The 11,318-nt window shown below is 42.1% G+C and overlaps 1 protein-coding gene across 1 annotated transcript in view; it reads left to right on the top strand.

The window, feature by feature from the left end:
* Positions 1 to 229: 229 nt before the first annotated feature.
* LOC8044068 (dehydrogenase/reductase SDR family member 9-like) overlaps positions 230 to 11,318 on the top strand; it is a 29,437-nt gene continuing 18,348 nt past the window's right edge. Inside the window, exons 1-3 of the mRNA XM_029991024.4 lie at positions 230 to 437; positions 4,867 to 5,073; positions 8,126 to 8,308. Coding sequence (XP_029846884.2) covers positions 230 to 437; positions 4,867 to 5,073; positions 8,126 to 8,308 — 598 coding nt within the window. The remainder of the gene's footprint in view (positions 438 to 4,866; positions 5,074 to 8,125; positions 8,309 to 11,318) is intronic.

The raw sequence follows: 11,318 nt of genomic DNA, 5'->3' as shown, positions 1-11,318 counted from the left end.
ACCTCGAACTCCAAAGAAAGACATGCGAAGAATCCCTGCTTCGCAACGTTCCTTCTGTATTGAGGACAACACCGTATCGCTCGTGGAAAATAATGGAGCTCATTTAAAAAAGAAAGTAGCTCAGTGTCATGGTACAATGCGTAACCTTCATGCGGTGTCTTCCTCGCAATGATTAATGCTAATATCTTTCTGCGCTCGGCCGATTTTTGCTTCAGTAACCGAGGGGAGAATGAAGGTGGCGACGGCTCATCTGTTTCTCGTGCTGGCGGTGCCGCTCTGGCTGGTATGTGCCAGGGTGCCGCTGTTGATACAGTGTGCCCAAAGCCTCGGACTGCTGATTCTGACAACGCTTGTCAGCTACTGGACAGTCTGGATTCTGCGGCGGAATTTGTTTCACAAGCTTGTCGGTGGGGACGGAAAAGCTGTGCTAATAACAGGTGAGGTTCAGATAACTTCTCATTGGTGCTGTCTTCACATCCCATGTAAGAAGAGCCAGCCGCCCTTACCACCTATTTTTGAAAACAAGAGCTTTCTTAGGTTCACAAGAACAACGGGTTAGTGTTAAAGTCGTTTCCTCATGAATTTGGCGCTAAATCTGCGCAACATTTTTTGCTAAAGGCGCAAGTCGGCAACTATAGGCGCTGCAAGCTTCAATAGACATCCAACGGCGAAAAATCCCACATATCAATACATTGAGATGAAGTTGCCCTAATTTTTTAAGCTGTGTCGAAATGACATATTTATGCACTTTTGTTCGCTACAGCGAAAGAAACGTTATACCAATTTTACTTGGCGTATACAGAAACGTATCATCCCCAATAAGAAACCGATACCCAGAATGACTCCCAAACAAATTAGAACGCGAAAAATAGTAGTGATGGGGAATACTTTAGTGTTACATTAGTCGCAAGTCGTCGCCTGCCCGTTGTGTTTTTCTAAACTTTTTCCGTTTATTTCACTTTTTGTATTATGTCGCACAAATTAGTCTTGTTGATGGTAGATATAATGCGCAATTTATAAGTGTTCCTTTGCGTAGCTATCTCTGGAAGAGGTGGCGTATGTTAGACGCACTTCTTCCACCTCACAAATAGTGGATTTCAATGATCTTGGCGTGAGACTTGCTATTGAAACGACAGAGGTTCTACGTTAATAAACATGCTCTTCAAAACTTACGACCATAGTTCGTTTCTAAAGCTTCTTCAACGGAACCTCTTAAAATATGCTTTATTTCGTTCTCACATTTTAGAAAAAAGCAATAGTGGTGTGTGATATTTTTTTATCAGAAAGCGCTGAGAAGAACGTATTTAAATTATTAGGTAAAAAAAAGAAAATATTCCACCCGACAATAGTTACACTATTTTTTTTCTAATATCAATTGATGTTTTGATTGAAAGGCATATTTTTTTTTGTAACACAGATGTCAAGACCGTTAGCGCGAAAGGTGATTCAAATCACCTGACGATGTCCCAACCACCAATACAGCAATCAGGCACTTAGCACAATATTCATGCAACCAATTGCAGAAAACAAGTGGCAAATCGGTAGAATATTTATTTTGACAACGTGATTGCTTGTCTTCACATGGTGATACTTGCCACTTTAGAGGGGTGATAAGTCGAGTGGACTACGGCTACTAACGCAGATTCTTCTACGTCTTGTCTTTTCCGTAGCGGCAGTTTGATTACAAACACACAAAAAAAAGAAGGAGCAAACGAAACGGCAATTTCAAGATTACGTTCCGTTGTAAAGAACGCACATGTAGAAACCTAATGAACTGGGATGTCAGAGGGTAAACGCTAATAAGTAAACCTCCCCTTTAATCCGTCTCTCCAAACGTGTTCCCTTCCTTCCGCTAACCCTTTTCCCTCCTCCCCCTGTTGCGGCTCCAACGGATACCAGGCGGCGGTCCAGTCACGTGGCGACGAACGCTGGGGGCAGGAAAAGGGGGGGGGGGGGGGGGGGACTTCAGATCGCGCAATGATTGTTTGATTGACAAATATTATTTTGGCCAAAGTGTCAAGGCGGTTTAGAAAAAAACGTGACTAATATCACCTAACTACCCGGCAACCGCCAATGCTGCACTAAGGCGGCAGGCTTACAAACTTGACTAGAAAAAAAAAAAACAGTACATACAGCACAAATTACAAGGTTACTACACTGGTTTACAGGTGAGTAAATACTCCTTATCATGTTTTTTTTTTTTTTTTTTTTTTTAAGGAACACGAAAGAGATTTTATGGGGCAGTGGAAAAATGCGAATATATTGGTAAGGGGTATCCGGGATTCGATAGGATGATTTTTGACTTCCGCAATCAGTTTCCACCTTGGGTTTTACAATTTTCTGATATCTGAGATTAGAAATATTTTTTTAGGGGTTGATTTTACAATGTATTGACTTTGGGGCCTTGAAGCACAAAACTTCATGAAATATGAATATTTTGTGTTCTAGAAAATTGGAGGCTGTTACTTCGGACCAAGTTTGACTGTCAGAGAAACGAACTGCTCGCTTTTTGTAATTCAAGGGATTGGTACATTTAGTTTTTGTCATCGTGCAACAAACCAGATAAAAATATTACAATTTCGAGCGAATCAGCGGTGCACAAATTCGCAGTTTGAAGCACCATGGCAGAAGATATTTACGATTCAAAATTATGCCAATTAATCAAGAAATCTCTATTCTAAAATTATTCATATTGGCTGTCCAATCTAAAATTTCGTGCAAACAGACACATTAGAATTTAAATGTTTCCACGTGCTCAAAAGTCGAAAATTGCCAACATATGTTAAAGAACCCCTGAAACGAAAAAAAAAAAACGTTTTTTTTTAGCAATTTGGTTGGGACACGCGTGTCAAAAAAAGTTTACGAAAAAAAATTAGAGCAACATTGACTGCGAGAGATTTATATGAAAGTTCGCGCACGAAGTCCACGACGTCACTGGTCATTTCGTAATGACCATCTTGGTAGTAATGGCGAAGCCGGTTTACCTCTCTTCCACTCTGTGTTTTTTTCTCGTCAACTTAGACGTGCTGAAGTGAATGTAATCTTAATAGCCTAGGTTGTAGTTCCCATTTATTAGATTAAAAATAAATTTCAGTCGATTGATCAGTCAATTGATTGACAGGGCGCCCTGTGTCGTTGTTATTCTACTCTTTGTCCCTGTTCTTTTGGCGCTTATTTCGGTTTCTTTTCTTAGTTATCGTCATATGGCGCACATTTTTGGTTATTAAGAGTCACTTGCCAATCATCACACCATTGTGAAATCCTTTCTAAAACATTGTTTACGACTAATTGGTCTTTTGGGAATTTCACTTGCTTATAAATTATACAATAATCGGCAAATAAACGAATTTGAACAGATCTGTCTACTCTAATGTCATTTATAAAAATTATAACAAGTAGGGATGCGAAACCCGATCCCTGAGGAACTCCGGATTCTACTTTCGATATGGATGGACGGAAATCCTGTAATGCACAAACTGCTTTCTGTTATTCAAATATGCTACTAACCATTTTAAAATGTGTTCAATGTTTAATCAGGATCTCAGTTTGAGGAGTATAGCTTTCCGGGAGGCACTCTGTCAAATACCTTTGCAAAATGTATAATATTGACGTCCGTCTGATGTCCGGAGTCAATTGATTTTGCGAAATCATTCACAGGAAGCACCAGTTGCGTAACTGTCACTTGGGGATCCTTGTAGGGTATTTAATCCGTACAAATATTGGTGTTCGCGTATGTAAAAACAATTAGTGACGCTGCCGATATCAAAACGTATTGGCGCTCTGATATACAGCCCGCGCTGGCTGTCTTACTATTTGAGATTAGGACTCATACTTGAACTCTTGCTCTTTACTAAGAGCGAATGCTGGACTGAAAAACAAACATAGTAAGACAAGGTCGAGGTTGGAGGGCACCGTAAATATATTATCACCAATCCACTGGCTCTTTTGATATCGGTCACCTTCTATGGGACACACCATTCACTGCTGATTCCTTCAAATGCCTTGCGGCTTTGATTTTGCACAAATCTTTTAAGGCATTTTCAAACAAACCAACGAAAAATGTACGAGCGCACAGATTGGCAAGGTATTATTGGAATTTACAATTAGATTGTTTCGTTACGCCGAAGCAGCAACAAGCCTTTTTTCAAAACCGGATCAGGCAACATTTATGATCGCCATTTTTTCGGGCATGAAGAGTGCGATTGGAAACCGAGTCCTCTCCTAACGCGGAAGCACCACGTCTTTTTACACCAGCTGAGCCTAGTTCACACCGAACTCTGACGCGGCCGTAGCGTTCAACACAGACTTAGAGTGCTATCGGGTACGAAAGAAATACGAACATTGACGGAACTTCGAGAAATCCACAAGCGCAGCATCGAAGCTTCGGTTATGGTGGGCGATGTTCAAAGATGTCGGAGTACGAGACACACGATCGCAGCGCAGTAATTTCCACCCCGCAGATGTGGCAGTTTCCAAAGACCTCCGAATGGAATGCGAGTTCGCATTCCATTCAGACTCGTAAGTACGTGCTTAAACATTGACGGACTACAATAATTGGCATACGCAACTACAATCAAGCTCGAAGTTAAAAGAAAAACAATTACAATGCAAACTTACTGCATGCTGAGACAGGCACAGAACCTATTTGAATACTCTTTTTTTCTTTTTTTTTTACTTTTGAAAATTAACAACGCTAGTTACGACAAATACCTGGAAACATTCCGTCTAAGGCTGTTACGTTTGCCACAAAGCGTGGAAATGGCCACTTTCAACATTGTAGACTAATGAGAGATCATTCCCAAATCTCGTGTACAAGAAATGCCGTAAAGGAGTCTTCTTTTGTTATTTTCTTTTTCTCCGGGGAAGGATGTGACACGGGTTTCGGGCACCTGCTGGCAGAAAGATTGGCCAAGGAGGGCTTCTACGTGTTTGCCGGCTGCCTATTCTCTGACGGTAACGACGCCAAGGAACTGAGGTCCTCGTCGAACATCCACGTGCTGCAGTTGGACGTCACTAAGGAGGACCAGGTGGAGCTGGCCTTGGAGGAGGTCAAGAATAAATTGGACTCTAGAGGTGCGCGTATTCCATACAACAATTATAAAAATGTATAATTTTCTGAGTTGTGTTCAACTGGTTGCTTATGGTTCAGTTAGCTTGGAAAATGGTTACGTCTTAATAAAAAAAAAATAAGTTGTCGAATGTTCTTCCAGAATGTCCAATGCTTTTCAGGATGTTGAAATTTGAGCAGCTCGCCTGTACGTATATTAGTGATTTTACCACAAATCTAGGTTTCATGAAAACAAAGTTTAGCCGGACTTTTTGATTCAACTGATTAATTTGTATAAAAAAGTAAAAACATAACTCCTTTATAAAAAAAATCATTAATCACGCATGCGCAAAACATGACAGGCATTCACGCACTCAGAGTTTATCTCGATGTTGAGTTGCGTCCAGCCCTTTTTAAATTGCTTTCAAGATGACGCCTGATGTCGCTATTGGTCTGTGCGCTTAGGGTTTTACAGTAAATCAAAGACGTGAAAACACATGGGACATTTTGTCTTGGACCGCTGTCTGTTCATTATCAAATCTTTTGTTGTATAGTTTCTATAAGTTTTGCAGTTAGCGCATACTAAAATTGACGTTCAACGCCTTCCCTGCTCGCATATTTCAAACACATAAACCCGCGAGCAAGGATTATTTTACAGTTCTATTTATTGTTGAATTGAAAGTGTATATACTCACGAGTGCGCATAAAGTAAAACACGGTCAGAGAAGCCGCCGCGACCATGTGACTTTGTCTAGCGTTACACGTCCGACCACATAGTTGAAAACTTATACGCCATGTAAATATGCAGGCCGCAGGGGCATAGCCCGGGGAGAAGGGGCTTAAAGAGCTTCAGCCCCCCTCCCCCCCCCCCCCCCCCGTCCCGAAAAAAATTCCTCGCTGCGCCACTGGCAGGTTGTTCCTGCAAGCTTTTGCCAAGGGTTAGAAACGCTGGTGCACGCTATACGTGTCAGACCAACGCAGTAGTGCTCACACTCCTATGAAATAAGACGATATTTATTGCGAACTTCCGAACCGGCTATGTAACGCAAATTCCTTTGATACATTTTGAAATAAAGATATTTTGTGCAAACACTTAATTACAATATTTTAGAGCGGCCTGTTAAAAATAACCGATCTGATAATGTACACCAAGATAACTTTCGTGTGTGTATTTTTTTAAGGCTTCATAAAAGCAGATGATATTTTTTTTAAAAGTCCCACGTGTAACTAAGGGCACTAAACATCGCAGTTTGCTACCGGGAAGTCACGTAGGCTTTTTTCATACTGTGTGCTTCCTTTAAAGCTCGAAAGAATTTGATGCACAAAGGCTATCACCATGCAAGAGAATCATTCGGATATTTGTCAACCCTAACTATGAACTTTGCATTGAAGGGTTTTCGGAAAGACGAGTATTAAAAAGTTGGCTGATTTCGTTGTGCTAATTAGTCACTTCGGCAAATCGCAAAAATAGCATGACTTCCTCATCAGGCCTTAGGTGTTGGCGTTAGGCGTGAGACGTTTGCGACATGGGCTGCTTGCACCGAGTGTTTTTTTCTTGGCACAAGGTAGTTGAAACACACAGTATTTTCGCATGCCAGGAGCCTTAATAGCGTTGCGCACTTTGTTAGCAAAGAAATTTAAACACAACATTTTTCCAATGTACGAAACTTCCTAAGCTTTGTTGCAGATTTGCGTGCTGGCATCTCCAGAACTTCAATATAGGGCGATAGGTGGGATTTTTAATATTTTTTGTTGTGAGAATCGAAAGTTTTACAGGTAACCCTTGACTACATTTTTAATTGGCTACTCTGCACAACTCAGGGCCTTGTATTAATAAAAAGCACAATGAATTACGAAAATAATGCCATCAAGTGACTCAAGAGTTCTTTTTTGTAGATGAGAACAATGTTTTAGTGAAAACCAACCTACCTTATTTTACATGGGTTGCATTTCTCTGGCCACACCGCAAATTACTTCAGGCGATCACAACCTTGACTCTCCAGTTATATAGAGTGTGACGAATGCAGTGCTCTAGAAATATGCAATGACTCTAGATGTACCGTTCATACAAGTGAGCGGAGTATTGAAAACCGAGGGTATTTATCTAGTTTTGATCTAAAGTAATTACTCCAAAGGTAAATTATAAGGTGCTATGAATCGGAGGACACGCTCTAAGATACGAAGAATCGGCACCTTCACATAACAGGTTATACATTTTACTGTAGAGTGTATTTTAGTTATGTTGTTTACAATGTAAAATTTGAACGAAGTAACTTTTCTTCCGAGGAAGACCATACCAAATTTCCTGACATGTTCAACGGTAGACGTCGACACAGATATTCGACAGAGGATTATGTTTGAGGCGTCATCTACCGATAGGCGGAGCAAGAAGAATACTAAACTCGACTGAGAACAGACGACTCAATCGTACGTTCACTGCCTCTGTCGGGAGATGGGTCCAGTAAACGCCGACGAAAATAACAAGTTTAGTAGATCGTTCGAGTACCTCCGATAACGAAAACCGATAACAATACGATGCATCCACAAAGGTGTCGGCAGAATAATTGGTCTTGTTCGAAAAGAGATCTGTACGATCTATGCTTAAACTCGCTAATATCTCAACTACCTTTGCTGTGCTGATTTCGTATATTCGCCCTTTATTGTTTGGAAACGACTCAGTTTCGCCATCTATGAAGTGGCTGCAAAACGTTTCCGGTCCACGTATGTTTTATCATTTTTTACTCATTCTTCATTTATCATAAGAGTGAATTACGTCTGGCAGTGATATAAATGGACAATTCCAGAAGATAGTGTGTATATTTGATTTCGGAAACACTGCGAAACTCGCCGTCTAGTTAAAAACAGGAAGTGGTCGGTGGCTATTTGCACACTGGCGCCACCATGTTCCGCCTCACGCGAGAAAGAGTGAATGTAAGGCCATCGCTTCGTTCGCTGCAGATGCATTGAAGTAAGCAATGCCCTTTTCCCAGTCTGTCGTAGCGCTAATTATGCTCTCGTATATTCAGTGCTTCACCAGCGCGTGTAAAACATTGTGCATGTTATGTTTACCTATCGCAGTGCTCTGGTCGGTAGTGGCCAATGCCGGTATGCCAAACATGGGCCCCGTCGAGTGGCAGACCATGGCTCGGATTCGGTCTGTCTTCGAAGTCAACGTCTTCGGTGTGATCCACGTCGCTAAAGTGTTCCTCCCGCTGCTGAAGAATTCAGGAGGCAGGCTCGTCATTGTCTCGAGCGGTTTAGGTCAGTGGTTATCCCATCGAACGACCGCTGTCCGCATTCTTGAACGAAGTAAGCTCAGGGAAATGTTGCGCTTCCATTAGCAACTTGGAAACAACACTGGAGCTAATAATTAGGTGTCGATCACCCTACCGATAAATCAAATAATGCTTTAATCGCGACAGATTTTTAAACCGGTTAATAGGAAAAATTCTGACGAACCAGAAGTAAAAATTAAATGCTCCCACGTCGCAAAAACGTACGACTAGATTTGTATGAATGGCAAACATTAGATGACATCTAAAACTTCAGTAAACTGTAAGGCCGAGATTTGTAACTCCAGAAAAGTGCAGAAGATTACAAGTGTCCCAGTCACTTTAATTACGTGCGAGTGTCGGTTTGGCTCAGCAAACACTATTGTGTACGACCGGAGGAGGCCGCTCTTGCCAGAAAATATCAAAGAACCTCTTTGCCTCACGCAGATGAAGTAATAATCAGTGAGTGTGAGTGTTTTTGAACTGTTCTCCACTACATATTGATCTTGATTCATAATCGAGCTTGTATATGGCGCCGTTTTTCACATGTTCAGCAAAGGCAAACAAAAATATTTATAATTTTGACCTTTAAAAAATATCATGCGTGGTAATGATCAAGACCAAATAATTCATTTGTTAATCGGTTAAAGGGTGGTAATTAATCCGCCTAAAATTTTAATCGACTCCTAGCTTTAACAATAATTTAATTCAACTGGTAGCAACGAACACAACCTCTGAATTAAGGCAAACGGGAGTGTATTCGGAACGTGGTGCTGCAAATTATTATATCGGAAGCTAAAACGCATTGTAGGTTCTAAAAAGGTCTAGAGTGTGCTAAAACGGCTGCGTGGGTCGACTGAAGCGCCTTTACTGGGGTTCCGTTTGTCTAAAGAATAGACGGCACTACCAACAAATTGGTTCGAAGACAACCCGCGCTCTGCCTTTCCTCCCTTCTGATTTGATAGAGCCCTGATGGCGAATAGGGCAGTATCTGTAATATCGGTATAGTGGCAGTTCCTACTTGCATCGTCGCGGGCCAAACAAAGCCTCTTCATATCCGCCTCCCTGCGTAAGTTTGATGTAGCTTAATTGTTGTCATGGCGCGGTCTCGTTTCTACTGGGTGTCCGAGCTTGCATCCATCCCAATGAAAAAGATAGTATAGACGTGAAAAGTTTGTTTTTACGCCCCTCAGCATTGCCACTACAAGGAGGCGTCTGTAGTTGACTAGTGTAGTCCGTTGCAACTCAAAAAGGTAGGGCAAGGGGAAGGAAGGTCGGGAGCGATGAAGCAGGCGAAACGCTAAAGAGAGGAGGAGGTCTCCCGCTCTCCTCTCCAGCGTTCCATCTGCTTCGTCCTCCCCGGCCTTCCTTTCCCTCGCCCTACCTTCTTGAGTTGAATAAGCCATCACTAAACGAGCAATATATAAATAGTGTCACCTTACGTGCATGCGTTACGTTTCACCATTTGACACTGTGATATCTCATGGCTAAGGTCACGTGACCATCTGCTTTCCTTATGGTCACATGAAGGTCACCTGACGCTGTAAAGTCCTCTGACGTCATGACTTTATGTGGCGTGACCTGACATCCTGGTGTCAAGTTACATAACTAAGCGTCACGTCACGTGGTCATGTGAAGTCGGGTTGCCCCTTGAATTGACAATGTAACATCACGTCAAACCATAATTTTACATGATGTCACGTGACAGAGCGCTTAGAAATGGGCTACGTAGTTGTTTTTTCATATTTGATTCAAATGCGCTACAAAAAATCACAAATAACGACAGTGAGTAGAGAGAGACGACACGATATACACAAATATGCGCAACCTAACAACCTTTTATTTGTCCTTCCACACGAAATCACTAACAAGCCAAGAAAGAAGAAGAAAATAGAGGAAAAAAAATAAAGATAGCGACACTGTTTTCCGATTTCCGTCATTAAAAACGCTCAAACCTACGTCAAGTTCAACAAGGTACGTGAGTGCGGAACGTGATATGGTGTCTTATTAATTAACTCTATTTCTTTCTTTCTTTTTTTTTTTTTTTGTGAGGGAAATACGGAGTTTCTGAAACACATTAGGTGCGTCCCATCTTGACAAGGTCACTTGAAAAACAAAATCGCGAAACGAATTAAACATTATCCATGACGCAGAAACTCTCCCCTTCGACTTGGGCGGTCCCGCAGCGCTATACTATGTTTCAACTTAAGTCAAGACGCAGCCGACGCTACGAGGTAATTGGACCAATCAAGAAGCATCAAAAGCTCAAGTCACAAGGTCCTCTTGCTTTAGGATTGGTTCATCGGTAATGAGACGCGTACAAAAACATGAGGAACATCAGGATGGCGCGCTTTTGACTTTGATCGATGCCATCAGCTCAGAGCGTCGGGTGCGCCTGGACTTAAGGTAAAACGAAGTATAGGAACCTATAGACGATTTACTCAAGCGCCATATCACAGCCACCATTGCTGACGTTCTCTAGTCTTTCCGGGATGCCGAGCAACTGAAGCGGGCGCTGCGACGAGCCCCCACACAAGTCATTGCGGGGGAGGAGGACACAGTAGGATCTATAATGGGAATTGCATGTCCTGCTCTAGTAATTATGGAGTTAAATAAACGAAATAAAAGTTAACAAAAACAGACTGTGTGGGTTATGGCGGCGCCCATGCACAGCTAGTGCAAAGCGTATAGAGAACTTTGCCAAAATCACCTCGTGCGCGCTGCCGTCTTTGTCCGTTGGGCTAGGGAACGCCTTCTGAGTGTACGCTGTTGGAATAAACTGTAGTTCGTTCACTTGGCGGTATATCAGACACTGAGCATGCGTCCACAGCACAGTGGCTCAGCATTCTTCGCCCCGGCGGTACGTGATGGAAAGGTCTATAGACGTCTTCTGTCGTTCCCAGTCGCGTGGGTTCCGTATCTGGTATGCGGGACGAAAAACTAATATTACAGTTCAGCCTGGAATACGCGAAAAAATATAGGTGAGGCAAAACAAGAAT

This window comes from Ixodes scapularis, unplaced genomic scaffold, assembly GCF_016920785.2.
Source record: "Ixodes scapularis isolate PalLabHiFi unplaced genomic scaffold, ASM1692078v2 PGA_scaffold4__175_contigs__length_147842914, whole genome shotgun sequence".
NCBI classification, from domain to species: Eukaryota; Metazoa; Arthropoda; class Arachnida; order Ixodida; family Ixodidae; genus Ixodes; species Ixodes scapularis.
This window is presented reverse-complemented; position numbering and strand designations above follow the sequence as displayed.